Source organism: Bos grunniens, chromosome 17, assembly GCF_055505025.1.
Source record: "Bos grunniens cultivar Pamir isolate PY7600 chromosome 17, Bosgru_T2T1.0, whole genome shotgun sequence".
NCBI classification, from domain to species: domain Eukaryota; kingdom Metazoa; phylum Chordata; class Mammalia; order Artiodactyla; family Bovidae; genus Bos; species Bos grunniens.
Window position 1 is genome coordinate 72,387,242 of NC_141181.1, and position 21,045 is coordinate 72,408,286.

The following is a 21,045-nucleotide window of genomic DNA, read 5'->3' on the forward strand; positions in this document are numbered from 1 at the left end:
TGGTCAGAGCCCGGGGGCCGGCTCTGGCGGCACCAGGCTTGGGTCACCTGGGGCCTCATGGAACCCAGCCGGTTTCCCCCTCCGGAGAGGACAGTGCCAGCCTCCCGACTGTGGCGAGGATTCAGGAACGAGGCCTATCCTGTGCTGTTGGAAATGGGCCAGTCACCCTCAGGGGGGACAAGGGGGCGGGGGCGGCGGGGCCAGGACCGCCGAGACAGAGACCAGCCCAGCATGGGCAGGGGCAGCCGGAGAGCTGGAGGCTGGCACCCGCTGCCCTTGCCCACTGTGGGGGTGTGGACCAGTGGGCCCCGGAGTCGACCTGGAGAAGGTATACACTGCCCCAGGATGGGGTGGTTCTGGGTGCAGTCCCGTGACCTGCAGCAGAAAGCCCCAAGGGAAGGGGCCGAGGGCCTGGCAGGTCCTTCCATCTGGAGTCAGGGTCCCCACTCTGGGCAGCCTGGGCTCTCCTGCCCAGCTGGGATGGGCTCCTCTCCCGGTTAGCACCATACCCCTGGCTCCCGGCCCAAGGCCACACTGGGAGCTTGCTACCGTGTTCCTTTGCCATATCTGTGTTTAACGCCTATGTCTGCCCTAGTCCAGGGGGTTGAGAAGAATCGGACGTGACTTAGCATGACTGAGCGCGCACACATGCTGACCGTAGACCGTGAACTGCACCAGGACGCCCGCCACCCCGGCTGGCTGGCCTCGTCTTCTCCAGCCACGTGTTCACCGGGCCCAGACTCGGTCCTGGGCGCTGTTTCAGATGCTGAGAAGACTTTGGAGAGTGGGCAGAAAACACACTGATGACCCACAAATAAGAGAAGCAGGCTGGAAAGCTGGGGCGACTGCAGCCACAGAGATCAGAAGCCTAAAGCCACTGGTGGCCTCTCAGGATGCAGCCTGGGACCCTCAGCAAGGTCGAGCGCTCCAAGCAGCTCAGGGCGTGGGTGGCAGAGGGCAGATGAGCAAAAGCAGCCCAAGACCCCAGACCCCATGGCCACCCAGCCCAGCGGCCACAGACACGGAGCACAGGGCTGCAGGTGTGGGGCGGAGCCAGACACAAGGGCCACGGGACCCCTCTCCAGATCGGGGAACCAGGGCAGTGGGGCAGTGGGGCCCCTGATAGACAGAAGGCTGTCTAACCCAGAGGTTCTCAAACTTAACGGCAGCATACCATTTTTTTTCCTTTGGCCACACCACAAGGCTTGTGGGATTTTAGTTGCCCTGACCCGGGATTGAACCTGTGCCCCATGCGGCAGAAGCACACCAGAGTCCCAACCACTGGACAGTCAGGGAATCCCCCGTCTGCCTCTTTAAAACACTTGTAAACCAACGTCCTCCTTGCGCTGCATTAGTCGCTCAATTGTGTCCGACTCTTTGCGACCCCATGGACTACAGCCACCAGGCTCCTCTGTCCATGGGATTCTCCAGGCAAGAAGACTGGAGTGGGTTGCCATTCCCTTCTCCGGAGGATCTTCCCAACCCAGGGATTGAACCTTGATCTCCTTCACTACAGGCAGATTCTTTATCGGTTGAGCCACAGGGGGAAGTCCTCCTTACAGCCTGACAAATGATGTGACTGTCTGGTCAGCTCCAGCATGTCCTTCCCACCCCACAGTATTTGCCAGGACCCCCGAGGCGCGAGGGAGCTGCCTTTGAAAACTGCCTGTATGATCCATCCCTTTTGTGTTTTAGGCGAGAAAGCTGAGACCCAAGGAAAGCAGTCAGGCTCCCGAGTTCAGAGCCTGCAGGGGTGTCTGCAGGTCGCTGGACGATCACTGTGCGGCTTGAATAGCGGGAGATGGATGAGCCCCCTGCTTGCTCAGCCACTCCATCATGTTCCTCTGATGCCCCTCGGGTGGCACCAGCACGGGCAGTGGTAGCATGGTGCCGTGGGGCTCCCAGGGGCTCGAGCCGGGGTCCTGCTCCTTGGCAGCAGCCTGCCCTCCTCCCCTGACTGTTGACTACCCTCCTGGGGGCTGTGACAGATCGGCCAGGCTGCAGAGCCCCTCCCAAAGCCCTGAGCTGACTGTCTGGCTTTGCCCCAGCTGCCCACGTACCCAGGCAAGCTGCCTGCTTCCGCTGAGCCTCGGGACCTAAGCCTCTGTCCAACAGAGCTGTGCCTGGGGGTCCCATGAAGGCATGTGCCCTGTGGCTCCACGACCACCAGGACCATCCCGCTGTCTCACCTCTCCCATCCCCCTCATCCACCTCTCCTCTCACAGAGGACCCCTGGAGCCAAAATTCCCTGTGTTCTTAGTACTCGCCACTGCCCAGTGGCATCTCCCATGGTACATTAGCGTTCACAGGAACCCAGGATAAAAAACTAGAGTATCAGGAATTCCCTGGAGGTCCAGTGGTTGAGATTCCAGGCTTTCACTGCTGACAGCCTGGGCTTGATCCCTGTTGGGGGACTAAGATCCCACAAGCCTCACTGCACAGCCCAGAAAACAAAAAACAAGCACACACCAGGAGAAAAGAGAAAGAAAACATGAGTGCAGCAAAAAGGGTGGAGGCTTCTCTGAGCCTCAGTTTGCCCACCTGCAAGATGGGGCCAAGGTTGTCTGCGCATCTACCTGGGAAAAGCCTTGTGAGTGAGAGGGCTGCCTGTCTATCTGTCCTGCACCAGGAGCAACACAGGAAGGTTGATCACGGAAGAGAGGCTGGTGGGGGGAAGGGGAAATTCACTTTGAGGGTCCTGTAAGGGGCTCATGGCTAGACAGCCCTTCTACAAGCAGCAGAGCCTGAGCTGTAAAGGCCCCGGTGCCGCCCAGTGCCACACCCTGAGGAGCAGCGGGGTCAGTAATGGGGTCACGACATTAAAGACTGGATGCAAACGGGTAGGACCAGAGGTCCAGCTGAGTCCCCCAGGAGTCACGTGGTGCCAGGGCAAGCAGGGCAGGGAAGAGCCAGATGTAAGCAAGGTTCCTGAGCTTCCAGCCACACAGTTGGCCGGGCTAGAAGCAGCCAAGTGCGTGTGTGTGCCTGCGTATGTATGTGTGCATGTGTGTGTGTGTGCGTGTGGGTGTATGCATATGCCTGTGTGTGTGTGCATGTGGGTGGGTGTGGGAGTGTGTGCCTGCATGTGTATGTGTGTGCATGCATGTGTACATGTGCCTGCGTGTACATGTGTGCCTGCTTGTGTGTGCCTACATGTACGTGTGTGCATACATGGACATCTGTGTGCCTGAATGTATGTGTGTGCCTGCGTGTGTGCATGCGCACGTGCGTGAGTGTACATGTGTATGCCTCAGTGTACATGTGTGACTGTGTGCATACGTATATGTGTATGCCTGCGTGTGTGCATGCATGTGTCTCCGTGTGTGTGTGCATGCAGGTGTGTGCATGTGTGTGCCTGCATGTGCGTGTGTGTGTGTTCCACAGCTTAGGATTCCACCAGCACCTCTGTAGTGGCCTGAGCCTTACCCCAGGCCCAGCCTGCGGCCCCTGCCCAGGGCCCCAGCCGGCAGCCTGGAGCCTGGGGTCCTCCTTGCTGCCAGGTGGTACCTGAATGGAGGATACAGGTGGCCCGGGGAAGCCATGCCCTTTGTCCCCTGCCTGCCTGGCCCCGGGTCCCTGTCCCTCCTTTCTGCAGAGGGACTTCCACTTACCCCTCCTCTCAGCCCACTCTGGGCAGGGACACATGTACCAGATACGTTCCTGCTCCGAAAAGAGAGGCACTGGGTGGTATGATCAGAGCTGCAGGGTCCCGGGTTGCCCAAGCCCAGCCTGGAGAGTCAGGGAGGGCTTCCTGGAGGAGGAACCGCTCAGCAGAGGCCAAAGGATTAGATAAGGTTAGTAGCGAGTGGACAAAACTGGGGGTTGTGTGGGGCCCACTAACCAGCCTCCTGCCTTGAGCAGAACTCTGAACCCAAAGGGACTGAGACCACTCATATATCGAATGCCTGGTTTAAATAACCCTCGTGGACCAGTGCTTAGGACTTGGAGCTCTCACTGCCAAAGGCGCGGGTTCAATCCCTGGTGGGGAAACTAAGATTCCATGAGCTGCATGGGGTGGCCAAAAAGACAGACAAGAAGCAGAAACAGAAAACAACATATGGCAAGCATCAGCTCCAAGCACAGCACATGTCATTTCTGTGTTGTCCCCAACATGCTGCAGCCCGGAGGCCTCTGAGCCAGGCCAGCTCTTCAGACTCCGGGAAGAAGCCTGTGAAAGTCCAGGCCAAGCCCTAGATGGGGAGACTGGAGCGTACACAGACCTTGGTGCGCCTCCCACTACACACCCAGCCCAGAGTCCTGGGCCGGTGCACCTCCCACTGCACACCCAGCCCAGGGTCCTGGGCCGACAGGGTCCCGACCCTGCGAGGCTGATGCTGCAGTACAGGAAGAGAACCAGCCATGGTCCCTCAGGCAAGAAGTGGCAGAGCCTGGATGGACGCCCAGGTCTCTGAGGCATCTGCCCATCTGCCACAAGACATCTGCCCACCTGCTTGCCACGAGGCATCTGGGTGAGCCCCAGGAAGCTGAGAAGGCCCCTGGGCTGGCTCCACCCTGGCACCCTGCCAGCCTCAGCCAAATACTTGCCTCGCAGGCCTGTTTCCTGATCTAGGACTAAAATGAGTGAACTTCCAGGGAGCTTGCTCTGGGCACTGTGTAGTCTCACTTCCTTGAAACCTTACCAACAGAGGGAATGAGTGCTCAGAGAGGTCAAGGAACTCTGAGAGGTCACACAGCATGGCGGTGAGAACACGGAAGCAGGTCAAAAGCTGAAGGGACGTTTGACCCCAAAGGCCCACGGCCCTAAGCATCTGACGCACTGCCCCACGGAGAGCCGTGAGAGGTCTCCGGCCGTGCTGCCTCCAGGGCGGCGGTGTGGGGAGCAGAAGGGCCCACAAGGGCCTTTAGTTTTTCTTTTCGGAAAAGCTGGGCACTCCTGAGCCAGACCCAAGGGCAGGCCCAGTCCTCATGGTAGCTGCACTCTTCAAATCCTCCCCTGCCCCTCCACCGCCTCCGGGTTCCACTTGAGTCTCCTTCTGTGGATGTGAAACGTGAGCCTCCCGGAGAGGAAGCCCGGGGAGGAGTCCTGCGAAGGGGTCCTCCTAGCTGCAACCTTGAGGTCAGTCAGATGGCATCAGAGTGCCCGTGGAAACTGGAGGCAGAATTTTGCAGGTTTGAATCCCTACTCAGTTACTTCTCTGGGCTTCCCCGATGGCTCAGATGGTAAAGAACCCGCCTGCAATGCAGGAGGCCTGAGTTCCATCCCTGGGTTGGGAAGATCCCCTGGAAAAGGGAAAGGCTACCCACTCTAGTATTCTTGCCTGGAGAATCCCATGGACAGAGCCGGGCTACAATCCGTGGGTTCACAAAGAGTCAGACACAAGTAGGTGACTAACACTTTCATTTTCAGTTACTTCTGGGCCTTGTGACTGTCAGGAGGTCCCTCTCTCACAGAGCGGTCTCCAGGGTGGTTGTGACAATCACAGTTCAGGGCTCTGGTCCTCGAAGGAACCCTTCTGCCCTGTCTCAGCTGCCACCGTGCCCAGGCCACGGGCTAGAGGCTTCTCTGTAAAATGGGCTTAGGAGGTTTAAACAGATAATGCACACAGTCCTGGGAGGAGTCCTTGGAAGGGTAGGAGCAGCGGGGCTGCAGGAGCCAGACACACCCTCCCCTAGGTGAGCCCAGGGCACACCCCCAAGTTCAAGCATATCCTGTTGTGATTTCCAGTCCCCGTGTGTGTGTGTGTGTGTGTGTGTGTGTGTGTGTGTGTGTGCACGTGCATGCTAAATCACTTCAGTTGTGTCCAGCTCTGTGTGACCCTATGGACTGTAGCCCACCAGGCTCCTCTGTCCATGGGATTCTCTAGGCAAGAATACTGGAGTGGGTTGCCATGCCCTCCTACAGTGGATCTTCCCAACCCAGGGATTGAACCTGCGTCTCTTGCATCTCCTGCATTGGCAGCTGGGTTCTTTACCACCAGAGCCACCTGGGAAGCCCTTTCAGTACCCACACCACCCAAATCCTTGGCAGGGCCAAGCAGGGTGGGCTCACACCCACTGGTGATTTTCAGGACCGTAGCAAGCCCCCTTTCTCCAGGCCCAGACAAGCTGCTCTCGATTCACCAAGGTTCCTTGGCCTCAAAGGTATCCAGGAAGAGGGTCGTAAGGCACGTGCTGCCAGGGCCAGGCAGAGGCCTGGGGCCAGACAGACAGACCCCTGGGCTTCGCCGGATGGACATGGGCGGCGTTCAGCCCCGGGGGTCTGGAGCTCAGCGCGGCATAGGCAGCGGAGAGAGGAGCGCGGGCCCGTGCGCCCACCGCAGGAGGTGGGAGAGCGCACCCAGTGACGGAAGGGGCGCGCGAGGACCGTCGGGCACCGGAAGGGGCGCGCGGGGCGGTTGGCCGCAGCCCGGGGCGGCGGCGGCCGTTGGCGAGAGGCTGCCCGGGCCAGACGAGGTCCGGTGTCTGGCCCGGCCGCGGCCACCATGAGCAAGGACTCGCCCAGCCCTGCGGACGGCGGCCGCGCAGCCTCCCAGAAGCCGGCGACTCCGGGCCCGGCGGCGGCGGCGGCGGCGCTGGAGGAACAGCGGCGGGAGCTGGAGAAGCTGCGGGCGGAGCTGGAGGCGGAGCGGGCGCGCGGACGGGCGGAGCGGCGGCGCTTCTCGGCCGGGGCGCGGCAGCTGCGAGAGGAGGCGGAGCGAGAGCGGCAGCAGCTGGCGGACCACCTGCGCTCCCAGTGGGAGGCGCAGCGCAGCCGGGAGCTGCGGCAGCTGCGGGAGGACGTGCTGCGGGAGCGCGAGGCCGAGATCCGGCAGCTGCTGCGCTGGAAGGACGCCGAGATGCGGCAGCTGCAGCAGGTGCTGCGCCGGGAGCGCGACGGCGTGGCGCGCCAGGCCCGGGAGCTGCAGCGCCAGCTGGCCGAGGAGCTGCTGAGCCGCGGCTACGGCGGCGGCCGCGCGGGGCCGCCCGAGGATGCGGGCGCGCGGTGCCGGTGCCGCCTGCAGGAGGTCCTGTCGCAGCTGCGCTGGGAGACGCACGGCGAGCAGGCCTCGCGCATCCGCCACCTGGAGGCCGCGCTCGACGTGGAGCGCCGGCTGTTTCTCAAGTACATCCTCGAGCACTTTCACTGGCACCCCGCCCCGCCCAGCGCCCCCGACGCCCCTCTTCCATTGGGAGAACCGACTCGCGAGGCCGCCGCCAAGGCCGCACTCGGACTCGGAGCCCGGGACGGCCGGAGCGCGGGCGTCCGCGCGCGCTCCCGCTCCCTCGACCGAGTGCCCGCGGCGCGCGCCCGCTCCCCCGACAGCCCGCTCCCCACGCGCGCCAGCTCGCTCGACTCCCTGGCTCCGGCGGGTCCCCGCCCCTCGCTTGACGGCAGCCCGAGTCACCCCAGGGCCCCCGAGTCCTCCTCGCCAGACGCTTCCCTCTCGGGCTCCCTGAGGCCCCTGCCGCCGCCGCCGTCGCCGCCACCATCGGAGCGCCAGATACCTAGCCACCTGCGAGAGGGGGAAGAGGCGGGGAGCCGGCCCTGCGAAGCCCTGAGCCCCCCACCACCGGGCCCGGACCACTGCGAGTTGCTGAGGCGGAACTCGGAGCTGTCCGAGGCGCTGCAGGAGCTGGCGCGCCGCCGCTCCGGCCTCCGCGAGGAGAACGTACGGCTGCGGCGCTTGGGCCTCCCCGACGAGGCGGATGAGAAGGCGAAGCGGCTTAAGGGGAAGCGCGCCGAGCTGACCGGTCTCGCGCGGCGCCTGGAGGACCGGGCCCGCAAGCTGCAGGAGGCCAACCTGCGGGCCGTGAGCGCGCCGGTGCCCGGAGAGAGCCGCCCGGGCCTGGAGCTTTGCCAGGCCTTGGCCCACCAGCGCGCGCGGGACCTGTCTGAGCAGGCGAGCGCGCTGCTGGCCAAGGACAAGCAGATCGAAGAGCTGCGGCAAGAGTGCCACCTGCTGCGGGCGCGCGTCGCCTCGGGCCTCGGCCCCCTCCCCGGAGAGGGCGCCGCCAGCGCCCAGTGGCTCAGCATCGGCGACCTGGACCGGCTGCAGCGCGAGTCCCAGCGGGAGGTGCTGCGCCTGCAATGGCAGTTGACGCTGCAGCAGGCCGCCGGCGGCGCCCGCGCAGAGGCGGGCGGCCAGAGCGCGCCCTGCGAGGCGGCGCGGCGCCAAGTGCGGGCGCTGGAGCGCGAGCTGAGCGCGCGGCGGCAGGAGTGCGAGGAGCTGGGCGCGCAGGCGGCGGCGGCGCAGCGGCGGGGCCAGGAGGCTGAGGCGCAGCTGCAGGTGGCGCTCCGCGAGGGCGCCTGGCTGGCCAAGGAGAACGCGCGGCTGCAGGCCCAGGCCGACTGGACGCGGAAGGTGGCGGCGCAGAACGAGGATGTGCGCGGGCAGCTGGGCCGCGCGTGCCAGCAGCGTGACTCCGCCAGCTTGCTGGCTGAGCAGCTGCTGCAGCAGGCGGCGCAGAGGCAGGACTGGCAGCAGCAGCTGCAGCACGACCTGCAGAAGGTCCTGTGTGATCTCCAGGCCGCCCGGGACGAGATGTGGGCGCTACAGTGTCAGCCTGCCCACCCTCCCCAGGACAACCGGGACACTGAGCCTCAGCTGGGGCCTGCGAACCCAGCGTCACCTGTGCCCAGCAGAGACAAACAGGGGAGGAAGGAAGACCTCCTGCTGGAAAGCCCAGCTGCCCTCGGGCAGCCTGCCTGGGCCCCCCAAGCTCCAGACTCCAGCGGCCAGCCTCTGGACTCTAGGCCCCAGCCCCAGAGGACCGGCTCCCAGTCTAATTCCTCCTCGGAGGTGGAGTCCGCGTGGGCCACGGTGCCCTCCTTCCCTACTCTGGATGCCGATACAGGCAGCGAGGCCGAGGACCTGGAGCCGGACAGTCTGCCCTCGACCCTGGAGGCGGGGGACTTGGAGGTCTCTGTGGCCACCCCCAAGCTCAAAATCTTCCTGGCTCGGTACAGCTACAACCCATTTGAGGAGCCCAGTGAGCACCCTGAGAGTGAGCTGCCGCTCACGCCTGGGGACCATGTGTACATCTTCAGCGACATGGATGAGGACGGCTTCTATGAAGGGGCACTTGCAGACGGCCGGCAGGGGCTGGTGCCTTCCAACCTGGTGGAGCAGATCCCCGACGGTGACATCCGGGGCTGCCTGCCCACTGAGTCCCCGGACCGAGGCCCCACTCGGCTCCCGGCGGCTAGGCAGGGCCAAGCTTGGAAGGATGACCCCAGTCCCGGCTTCTTACCTGGGCAAGCCCAGGCGGCAGTGGACAGAGGGCCGTGCCCAGTGGCGAGGGTGGGCTCCAGGATGGAAGTGGCAACAGAGGTCTCAGACACCAAGACGGAAGCCGGCTGGTTGGGCTCCCAGGAGAGCAGGGACAGGCAGGGGTCCGCCAACGCTCCTCCGGGGACCAACAGGGTCCCTCGTATGGCCCCCACGCACCTTCACCTGCAGAGTGTTGCAGCCACGTCGGCCGAGATCGCCTGGGTGGGTGGCAGCCATGCCCACGCGGTGTACCTGGACGGCCGGGAGCATGCCCTGACCTCCATGGGCGTGAGTAGCTATACCTTCCACCACCTGCAGCCCGGCACGAGGTACCAGGTGCGGGTGGAGGTGCGCCCCCCCGGCGACTCGCTGCAGGCCTGCCGGGAGAAGACGTCCTCCGCCGTCACCTTCGAGACACCCTTGGCGGGGCCCCCCCACCCTCCACTGGACGTGCTGGTGGAGCGCCACCCCTCCCCGGGCCTCCTGGTGGTCAGCTGGCTCCCCGTGACCATCGACGCAGCTGGGTCCTCTAATGGAGTCCCGGTCACCGGGTACGCTGTGTATGCTGATGGGCTCAAGGTGGCGGATGTGGCCGAGGCCACTGCGGGGAGCACACTGCTGGAACTCTCCCAGCTCCCGTGGCCCGAGACATGCCAGAAGATCTCAGTGAGAACCACATCGCTCTTCGGGGAGTCCTTGGATTCCGTGCCCGCCCAGATCCCTCACGACTGCTTCACGTGTCTCCACTGGCCAGAGATGTCGCCTTTCGGCTACACCTGCGGGGACCCATCTGCCATCAGTGGGAGCTTCCCTGTCTGCCCTCGGAGGTTGGGGCCTACACCCCTGAGTGCCAAGGCCTGCCCTCACGCCCCCCGAAGCTGCGAGGAGCCCTGGGCCAGGTGTCTTGAAGCATTCCCTGAAGAACCCCCAAGGAGGTGGTCCCCAGAGCCCAAACTGATTTCAGAAGGAGGAGGTCCCAGTTCAGGCTCAGGCAGCCAAGCCCAGGGGCCTGCGGAGGCCCAGAAGCCCCCCAGAAAGGACCAGCTCTTTGAAAAGCGTCCCTGGAACCACAGGCCACCTCTGCCGCGGGGCCAGCCTGGCAGGGAGGGGACCCAGGACCGGCGGATGCTCACCGTCCCAACACCTGCTGCGGGAGTCTCCCATCTGTCCCCTGAGCCTGCGCCTGGCGAGGAGCTGCGTCAGGAGAAGCCTGCCTCTGGGAAAGTCCTCAGACAAAAGGCAGACGCTCTTGTGTCCACCCCTCCTGAACTGGGCAGCAGCCAGCAATCGGCGTCTGTCTTCAGTGGCGCTCGGCAGGAGGACGGGCGGGGCGCAGAGGGGCGAGAGCGGAGACGGGCACTGCGGGGCCGGAGCACACAAGGTCAAGCTCTGGGGGCCAGGGCCGGGGGCCGGCTCCGGGGGCCCAGCTCAGCGCCGTGTCCTGCTCGGCGCAGCAAGGCCCTCGGGACGCCCAGGGGTGCCGCCCCACCGCCAGGGACAAGGGTGGGCCCTCCGGCTGGGATCTTTGTGACCCTCCCTAATTACGAGCCCCTGGCCGTGTCCGCCACCTCCGAGGCTGCAGGGGGGGAGCTGGCCCTCCGGAAAGGGCAGCCGCAGAGCGCGGGGGGCTCTCAGGACCCCCACGGCTTCTGCCGTGGCGAATGCAGCGGGCCTGTGGGCAGCATCACCAGTCACCTGGTGGCCGAGGTGGACGCGGGCACGGAGTGGACTGATGGCCATGGCAGGTGGCATTTGCCAGGACACCTGGATGACTCCGAGGGGCTCACCGGCCCTCAGGGCTCCTCTCCCCTGCCACAGGGGAGCCCTGGAAGGCCTTCCTCCTCACTCTGGGCTCCAAAGACCATGATGGCAGCTGTGGACTATGACCCCCAGGACTGGCTGGCACGGGGCCCGGTGAAGGGCCAGCTGTCACTGAGGGCAGGGGACATGGTCACCGTCCACGGGCCTGTGGATGACAAGGGCTTCTACTCTGGGGAGGTGGGTGGGCACAGAGGCCTGGTCCCTGCCCACCTGCTGGGCCACATGTCCCTCCAGGAGTGAGCACAGCACCCTGCAGAGGTGGCACCTCCGGCTGCCTGCGGCCCAAACGGGGATCCACTGCCAGGCCCTCCTCGCTTTGCGTTGAGGCATCTGCTCCACACTCTGCTGCTCTGAACCCTCTGCCACCCCGGGCCTCAAGGGCAGCAAGGCCTAAGTTTGGGCAGAACCGTTTCTAGAAAGAACAAGCTGCTTCCGAGAGGTTGGCGGGCTGGTGATCGCAGGCATCGGGCCATCAGTCTGGTCCTTCCTCAGCTCCTTCCTCAAGACCTGTTTCCTCTGGGAGTTTGGCTTCTCTCAGCCGTTGCCTAGTATGGAAGTCTGAAGAAAAGCCTGCCTCTTAGAAAAAAAGAAAAAAGTGACCAGAATGTTACTTTTCTATCTTCTGTTCAAATCCTCATTAAAAGTTCATAGAAACAAAGAAAAGAGAAGTTTAGGAGTGAAAGCGCAACCGAGGAGGCAAGCCCAGCCCTCCCCCTCCCTGCCTGTCCAGGGGCCCTGGAGGGCTGCAGACGTGTTTCCTCCGGTGGGGGTGGTGGAGAAGACCATTTAGTGGGGGGTCAGCTCAGCCCAGGTCCCCACTGCAGTCAGAAGGGCACCACCCTCCGTAGGGGCAGAAGGGAGCAGCTGGACGCAGCTCGTTAAGGAGGGTAGGAGCCACGGGTAGGTACTTGGGGAAGCTGGTGACTCAGGTCCAGAGGGTGCTGTCACGCTGTGCCCGGGGCTGAGATGGGAACAGGGAGGGGCAGGCCCCAGAGAGGCCTTGAGGTGACCCACCGTACCCTCAGAGAATGCGGGAAGCAGCCTGGGGGCCTTGCGCTGTGCACACACACTCACCCCTCGTGAGCGGAAGCTTTGCGTCTCAGCCAGGGAGGAAGCTGTCCGCTGAGGGCTATGCCCCCTGCCCGCCGTCCACACAGACCAGCTTTCCAGTGAGAAGGCCAGCTCGGAGGCTCCTTGGCTGGTGAAGTATCCATACCACACACTTTACCACCTCAAACATTTTCAAGTGTACAGCTCAGCCGTGCTAAGTACGTTCATGGTGTTGAGCAACCAGTCTCCAGGACGTCTCTTCTTCTTGCCAAACTGGAACTCTGCCCGCCGTTACACAACATCTCCGTGTCCCCTCCCTCAGGCCTTGGTAACCTCTAGTCTTCTTTCTGACGGTACGACTTTGACTCCTCTAGGGACACCACGCCAGTGGGCTTGGGCCAGAAGCCCGGCTCTGGTGTCTGGCTTACCTCCCCGGGCACAGCGTCGTCGGGTGTCATCCGAGTGGCCGCAGGGGTCACGGTCCCGTTCCTCCTTAAGGCTGAGTTATTGTCCACTGTATGCACCACATTTTGTGCATCCGTCCATCTGTCAGCGTTGCTCCCCCTGTTTTGTAAATCACGTTGCTGTAGACATGGGTGTGCAGACATCTCCTGGCTTTCACAGTCTTCCACATTATCATATCTGTGAGCTCACAACCCAGAGTGGACCCTGAGGTCCGCCGGGAACGAGAGAGCTGCTAGTGCACGGGAGGGTGTCCCGGCCTCTCCCGGCGGCCGGGCTCAGGCTGAGGGCTTGGTGGGCTGCCCACAATCTGAGGGGGGCACAGGTATGGTCCCCACTTGCTGGGAGAGCAACAATGGTTTAGCCGGAGGACAGGAACCTAATCCAGCACTTTCAAAGTTAAACACAGTAGCTGTGAATCGGGGCTTCCCTGGTGGCTCAGACGGTAAAGAATCTGCCTGCAGTGCAGGAGACCCGGGTTTGATCCCTGGGTTGGGAAGATCCCCTGGAGAAGGGAATGGCAACCCACTCCAGTATCCGTGCCTGGAGAATCCCACGCACGGAGGAGCCTGGCAGCCTGCAGTCCATGGGGTCACCAAGAGTCAGACAGGAGTGAGTGACTAACACTTTGAGCTGTCACTCCATGGGAACCGCACAGGTGAGCTCAGGAGAATGGTCCCAGCCCCGTCGGCCCGTCAGCTCTCTCTCAGCCCTTCCCCTGCCCGTCAGCCAGGGCCCTCACCGCACTGCAGAGTGGCCTGTGTGCCTCCAGCGCCCACCCTACTTTGCTTCTCTCCGTTGCCCACGCCTGCTCTCACCTGTGCTGCTTCTACGGCCACGTCCCACCCCCCCCACGCCCACTGGGATGGAAGCCCCACCAAGGCAAGGACGACTTCAGCTCATTCATCGCCCGGCGCTTAGTAGGTCCTCAGCAAATGCCTGTGAAAGGCAGGAGCTAGCAGGGCTTGACCATCCCTGTCTGTGGCTCCCGTGCAGGGCTCTGGGGGGGGTTCACACCAGGCACCGGGCCTCCCCACCCCCCGGAACAGCCAGGCATGGACCCTGGGCAGCAGAGGAGGGCTCTGGTTCTGATCACGGAAGCAGAGGCAGGTGAGGCCGGTTGTGGGGGGGCGGGCGTCCTGGGCAGTGGAAGCCGTGAAGGCCCTGGCCAGAGAAGAGTCAGTGATCGCACATCTGGGGGTGCACACACAGAGCAGCAGCCCAGGCGGGGCAGGGGGCGTGGCTGGGACAGGTGCCCACCCGCCCCCCAGCCGAGGAGGACCCCTCTCCCCAGGGCTTCAGACAACCAGGAGCTTTCTGACGCCGCCACCAGATGGCAGCACAGACAGCTGCCGCCCAGCTTCGCACCTGGGTCGGGGCCGCCAGGAACAGGCTCCCAGACTCCGCGGGCCCCACCCAGCCCTGTTCTCTGCCCACCCTCTCCCCAGGGCACCCTGGAGAGCCCCTCCATGTACCCACAGGGGCCATCCTTCCAAGGTGCAGCGTGAAAGCACACCCAAGCCTCCTCCAACACACTTCCTGCCGTCCAGCAAACCCCAGCCTCCCCGAGGCCCCGGGAGGCGTCAGTGTCCCAGCCCGGCAGGCTGGGCGGCTGCAGGACCACGGAGCAGCCGTCCAGGGGAGGCTGAGTGGGGGCTCTCAGAGCCTCCGTTTGCTCATATGGGGCTGGGCTGGGGCAGGACGTGTGGTCCAGGTTCAGGACTCACGATAGGACGGAGGAAGTCGGAGAGGGCGCAGGGGACGGGGTCAGGGGTCCGCAGGGTGGATGGTTCTGGGCCCAGCTTCTCCCCTGGGGCCCTGGAGCCTTTGTTGGGGGGTGGGGGCAGGGAGAAGCTGCACGGGTGTGAGCAGATGAGCGGCTGGAGATGTGCCCCGCCCCTCCCTGACAGACCAGGCGACCTGGAGGCCCAAGGCCTGTCCAGACCTGCCGTGGGGGGGAACTGGGGTGGAAGGCCCGCTGGCCAGAGGGCAGAGGAATCTTTGCAGTGGGCAGGCGGGCAGGGTCAGGAGGGCTCTGGAGCCGGGGTCACTGAGCCTGTCCGGGCGCCGGCCACTTCTGCCCGGGGCCCTCTGGCCTGTGCTCGGTGCCTCGCCAACCTGGGCCTGCTGTCCCACAACGGGGTGGGCTTGGTTCCCCCCCTCCCCCCGTCACCATCAAGGAGGCAAGAGCTGCACCCGCTCGCCAGCCTGAAGGTGACTGCGAGGCTCGTCTAGCCCTCCCTCGGGCTCCTGGCCCGGAACCCCCGCCCCCGTCACCCGGCGGCCCCCAGGGTCCGCCCCTCCATCTCTCTCTGCCTCTCAGGGCCCGGCCCCCTTCTGCCCTCTGCCAGAACACATTTGCTAACTGATCACTTTCAGAATCCTTGTGTGAAATCTGTGTTCACGAGAGGCGCACGGCACGGAGGTCACGATGTAAAAAGCTTGGAAATGCCCCCAAAGCCCATTTGAAACTCATTCCAGCACCTTTTGGCGGCACGTGGCCTCCCTGTCTTAACCCCTGGAGGTCAGGTTTGGAGGTGGGGTTGGGGCGGCCTGTGAGGTCAGGGGTTCCACGGGAGGCAGAGCCCCACAGGCCAACTCAACTCTTATAAAGCTGAGCGCAGTGCCAGCTGAGGCCAGCTCCAGACCCCAGGCACAGAGGGTTCCTGGGGCCATGCTGATGCCAGGGGAATCCCAGTCCGTCCTACCCGGCCAGCCAGCCCGCCAAATTCCCAGTGGCTGGTGGGGTCGGCCATGGGTCTGTTCTGGGACAAAATGCCCTGTATTTGCAAGTTCCCGAAGAACTGATGCTTTTGAACTGTGGTGTTGGAGAAGACTCTTGAGCATTCCTTGGACAGCAAGGAGCTCCAACCAGTCAATCCTAAAGGAAATCAACCCTGAATGTTCATTGGAAGGAGTGATGAAGCTGAAACTCCAATACTTTGGCCACCCAATGCAAAGAGCCAACTCGTTGGAAAAGACCCTGATCCTGGGCAAGATTGAAGGCGGAAAAAAAAAAAAAAAAGATTGAAGGCGGGAGGAGAAGGGGGCAACAGAGGATGAGATGGTTGGATGGCATCGCCGACTCAATAGACATGAGTTTGAGCAAACTCCAGGAGATGGTGATGGACAGGGAGGCCTGGCATGCTGCTGTCCATGGGGTCGCAGAGAGTTGGAGATGACTTGAACAGCAACCGCCGTCAGGAGCCCTGGTCTTGGACAGCTGGCTCTGGGCTCGGGTGCCCCCAATGCTCTGAGCCATCTGGCATTTTCTTGGGGTCCTCTGGGCCTGACCACCTCACAGACTGCCCACCTGGCTGGGCCTCTAGGACATTGACCTCAGCCTGAGGGACCCCCTGAGCCACATCCCCTTGGTCAGGGTGCGCTGGTCAGAGGGCGTCCACGTGGAGGCCGGGACCTTCCGGCTCAGTCCCTTTCTCCTAGCCTGGCCTTCCAGCTGCCCACCACCAGCCTTCCCACTGCCACCCCACCTGCCCCCACTGCCTTCGGCTGCCCCTCCCAGGAGCAGGGACAGCCTGCAGGCACCGTCCCCTGGCCTGGATACTCATTAACTCTGCTGCCTACCCTATCAGACTGGGTCTTCCCCCCCTCCTCGTACCCTGCATGCAGGCATCTTGACCTGGCGACCTGGCGTGGAGCAGACATCAAACCAGACGCCGCCTTAAGAAAGGCTTGGCCCGGGGCTCTCGGTGGCCACACTTCCCGGTGAGAACTGACCTTCAGGGAGCCCTCAGCCAGTGCCCCAGCCCACGTACGCTGGAGGCCACCCTCCCAGGGGTGTAATTATTTCCCCTTTTCACAGATGGAGAAACTCGGGCTCGGAGAGGGGAGGTCATTCATCAAGGTCGTTCCGCGAACCGGTGGCTGAGCAGGGGGTCTGAGTCCAGGTGTGTCCCTTTGCCCCCTGCCCTTATCTACGGGACGATTCCTTCCCCCAGCCTGGGGGCAGGGCCTGGGTCTAGGGAGGAGACCAGAGGCAGGGATGGTCAGGAATTCAAATTGGTAGAACTGGTGGGGGAGGGCCGGAGTGCCTGGGAGTGGCCGGCAGTGAGGGCTTGGGCAACCGGGCCCTCTGTGTGCAGGGCTCCAGGGGAGGGGGCAGCGAACGGGCAAGACTCTGCTGAGTCAGAGACGCCCCGGGGGCTCGGGGGGAGGCGTCAGGCAGGTAGTGCGGGCTGGGGCGGGTGGAGCACCCAGGGTGGTGGGCCAAGGGGCAGAACTGGGTGCTGGGGCCCCAGCCCGGGGTCATCGGGATTTAAGGAGAAAAGAGGCCTCCCAGAGGGCAGGGGGCCACCCTTTCCAGAGGAGGGAGTGGTCAGCCCCACAAGGTCAGGCCAGATAAGGGCCACTGGGCCCAGCCTCCCTCGTGACTGCGACCAGAGGCTGCTGCCCCAGCCCAGGGGCTTCCTGGTGTGTGCAGCCACGAGGGAGCTGGCCCCTCCCCCACCAGGCAGGAAGCCCCCCCCTACCCCCAGGCTCTTCCCCCAACTCCCCGAAGCAAAGCAAACGGGGACGCTGGAACTTGGAAGCTCCCAGGGTTCCCCACTCCGAGCAGCCTTGGTCCACCCCATCCCATTGGCAGCCAACCGGGCAGAGCCCCCCAGGCCCTGCCCCCCCAGCTGGGATTCAGGGTCTGCCTTCTCTCCTCCTGCCCCCCTCTGCCCACCTCTCCCCACTCCTCATCGAGAGGCTCCTGCCTGCCCACCTGAGCCGTATGGGTAGAGACCGCTCGCGACCCCATTTCACAGGCAGGGAAACCGAGGCTGTTAGAAGTCAGCTCAAAGGCAGTGGGCGTCAGTGGCCCGGCCAGGATCTGGATCCTGCTCCAACTGCCTCGCCATGGGCTTCTCCAGAAACAGGACTGCCAGCCTTCCCCACTCAGAGCTGGGACCAGGCCCCACCTTCAACCGTCCAACTCACCGGGGCCAGGCGCCCAGGCTGCAGTCTCCTGCAGACAGACCTCACAACAGACCCTGCCAGTCTGATGGTGGAGGCTACCAGGAAGCTGGGGAGCAAGGTGCGGGGTGACCAGGAGTGCGAGGCGCAGGCCCGTGAGAGTCTGTAAGCAAGCAGGGGGTCGGCAGAGCTTTCCAAGAAAGGGAGGCTTCACTGAGAGTTTTGGCTTTACTTCCTGGTTCATTCCCTTTCTTTCTTTCTTTTTTGGCTGTGCTGTGCCACGTGTGGGATGTCAGCAGTTCCCCAAGCAGGGAATGAACCCACACCCCCTGCAGTGGAAGTGCAGAGTCTTAACCACTGGACCACCCAGGAATCCCCTGTTTTTCTAAATAAAGAAATAACAGAAACAATACATAGACACGGTGTTAACAATCCAACAATACGGGACCACCTGGAGTTAAATGCGAAGTCTCACTCCCCACCCCTCCCCCACACCCACTGCTCCCACGGGTCTCCTGCCCAGGCTTTCTTTAGGAATTTACAACCGTACATAGGAATGGAACCAGGCTTTCCTGGTGGCTCAGGGGTGAAGAATCCGCCCGCCAAGCAGGAGATGCCGGTTCGATCCCTGGGTCAGGAAGATCCCCTGGAGAAGGAAAAGGCAACCCACTCCAGTGTTCTTGCCTGGAGAATTCCATGGACAGAGGAACCTGGAGGGCTACAAGTCCACGGGGTCACGAAAGGGTCGGACTTAGCAACTGAACGACAGGAATGGAAACACACTTATAATTTCTAAAACCTGTAAAGGAGATGACATGGTCCACACTGTTCTGGATCTTGCTTCTCCCACTTGGCGGACTGTCTCCGCCGACTTAACAGTATAAACCTCCCACCCCTTCTGACCTGTCTAGGGACGGTGGCATCGTCTTTGGCTGGGCTCCAGGGCTGTCTTGCCTCCTCTGGGTTACCGGTGGACCAGGCTCCCCCGCATGCCTCCCGCACATACTTTTTCAAGACCCCAGACGCTGGCCCAGGCTGACAATGTTGCCCGCCTCCCAACTCTCATCACACACCCTGTGAGCTTCTGCGTCTGACACCAACCCTGCCAGCCTCCTCCTCTGGGTGCCCCGCAAAGCTTTCTGTCCCATCAGGAGTTTGTACACTCTGCTCCCCTGCCTGGACTCGCCCTGCCTTCCACCCAGAGTCTGGCGTTTGGGTCGCACCTATCCATTCACTCACACGCACCCCAAATTGTTTCTGATCACAGTCCTGGGCAGGGTGTCAGGTGTCAATGTCTCGTTGAATGACACTCAACTAGGGGGGATGTGGCCTCTCTGGGCGTTCACGGTGCCTGGCTCTGCCTGGGGCTGAGGGACTGCAAAGTGAGGGGTGGGGCTGGTGAGGGAGAGACCCTGTCCCCAGGCAGGGCTTTCACTGGACGGAAGGTGTGTGGGGACAGCCTCTCTTCAGATGTTTAGAGAGGCTGCCTGTCGGAGTTGGGGCTGCACTCTGCAGTGGAACCTGGGGAGGGTGACCTCAGCGTTTCTGAGCCTCATCTGTAAAGTGGGGCAGTAACATACGCCTCTCCTATGATGTCAAGGAGCAGCAAGCCCAAGTGTGTGACGTGCTTTGCCAGTCCCTAGAGTCTTGGCCGCCGGTACCAGCCACTTGAATTCAGGCGGAATTGCTGCCCTTGCAAGGGAAATTCAGCTTCCTTGCTGGACGACCCAGACACCGAGTTTCTGCAGCGCCGCTCTGTCCACTCTGTGCACCACCTGCCACACCGCCCCTTGTGACGGGAATGAATGAGGCCCTCGCGGCTTGGGAGAAGCAACGGATGGGGTGCGTTGCTGCGGAGGGAAGGGGGTTGGAGAGACTCATTCACCGCTTTGACTTTTCATCGCGTGCCTGTCTGAGGTCAGGCATGAGCTGGGTACTGGGTCTACAAGAACAAACAAGACAGTCTTCCTGCCCTCAAGGCACCTGTCCAGCAGCCGCGCTGGGTCGGGGCAGGCAGCCTGGGATTGCGGTGGGGGCCCTTCCTAAAGGGGGTGATGTCTGAGTTGGCTATGAGCTCTTCAGGCAGTGGTGTCGGCGGGGAGGAAGAAGGGTGCCCAGGTGGCAGGAGCCCGGGGTGCCGATGCCCGGGCATGGGAGAAGTCGCAGTATGTACAAGAAACGGAGTTTTCTGATGTGGCTTGGGACAGGTTCGGGGGACGGGAGGCAGGTGAGATGTGGTATTATATGGCACATACTTACACTAAAATACTATTGTTTATCTGAGATGCAAATTTTAATCGGGCATCTGTATTTTTTAAATCTTGCTGTCTTGTGAAGAAGCAGTGATTTACCCTTCGGGGATATTTTGTGTTTTATTTTTTCCTTTTTTTTTTTTTAAATCAGAAGAGATGATAGTAGAAGTAGCAGATGGTGGGGGGAGGGCAGGGATAACCCAGGTACTTGGAAGTAACATATACACACTGCTATGCAGAAAAGAGATGAGCAACAGGCAGCCACTGTGTAGCACTGGGAGCTATGCTCCGCTTTTTGTAATTACCTATGTGGGAAAAGAATTTGAAAAAGAACTATATATGTGTTTGTGTGTATATGGTGGTGATTTAGTTGCTAAGTTATGTCTGACTTTTTGCGACCCCATGAACTGTAGCCCCCAGGCTGCTCTGTCCATGGGATTTTCCAGACAAGAATGCAGCAGTGGGTAGCCATTTCCTTCTCCAGGGGATCTTCCCGACCCAGGGATCAAACCCGGGTCTGCTGCTTGACAGGCAGCTTCTTTACCACTGAGCCATCTGGAAAGCCTTGTGTGTGTTGGTGTGTGTGTGTGTGTGTGTGTGTACAAACTGAATCACGTTACTGTACATCTGAAACTAACACAATACTGTAAATCAACAATAGCTCAGTTTTGTAAAGAAGTAGCCGATCAGCTCTCCTTCACTGCTGAGCCACCCTCCATGACACAGCAATCAGAGTTCCTTTGCCCATAACTTGCCGAAGCCTGACTCTGCTCTACCTGCCCAGCATCCTCTCATTGGATCCTCCTGGGATACCCCCCAGGCAGGTGCCATGACTATTCCCAAGTGACTGATGGGAAAGTTGATCGGAGAGGTTAGGTTCTGTACAGACACATACAATCCAGAGAGCTGAGACAAGAAAAATATATCTGGCTCCCACTGGTTCTCCCAGCCCGCCACCCTGTGCTTTTTCTAGTTCTGGATCCTTTCCACACAAATGTAGCTTTACAAGGTTGCTGTCAGTGAAAACAAAATTTTGAAATCTGCTGTTTTCACTGTACATCAATACTTTCCACCGGGTTTCTAAGTAGCTATGGAGTAATATTGAGGGAGAATAATTACACTTGGATTTTATAAAATGCTGGGCAGGAAATGGGCTTGGTGGTGGACCCCAGAGGTGGGAATACCATGGGAGACTGGCCAGTAACTAGGAGGGACATGGTGAGAGCCTTGCTCATGGTGATTTAGAAATCTTACCCTCACCCCAGATTCCACCCCCCCCCCACCGACTTGAAAAGGAATAGGTACTAAGTATGGAAAATTTGGAATGTTTT

General features: G+C 61.8%; 1 protein-coding gene across 1 annotated transcript; it reads left to right on the forward strand.

Moving 5' to 3' along the window:
* The first annotated feature begins 6,342 nt into the window (after positions 1-6,342).
* LOC147355892 (RIMS-binding protein 3A-like) lies at positions 6,343-11,696 on the forward strand. The gene has a single exon (XM_086349121.1). It carries the CDS (start codon positions 6,444-6,446, stop codon positions 11,271-11,273), a length of 4,830 nt encoding a protein of 1,609 aa, XP_086205247.1. The 5' UTR covers positions 6,343-6,443; the 3' UTR covers positions 11,274-11,696.
* The last annotated feature ends 9,349 nt before the right edge of the window (positions 11,697-21,045 follow it).

What these genes read in the sequence shown, in the direction of transcription:
- LOC147355892 (XM_086349121.1), top strand. Translation starts at nt 6,444, where the DNA reads ATGAGCAAGGACTCGCCCAGCCCTGCGGACGGCGGCCGCGCAGCCTCC.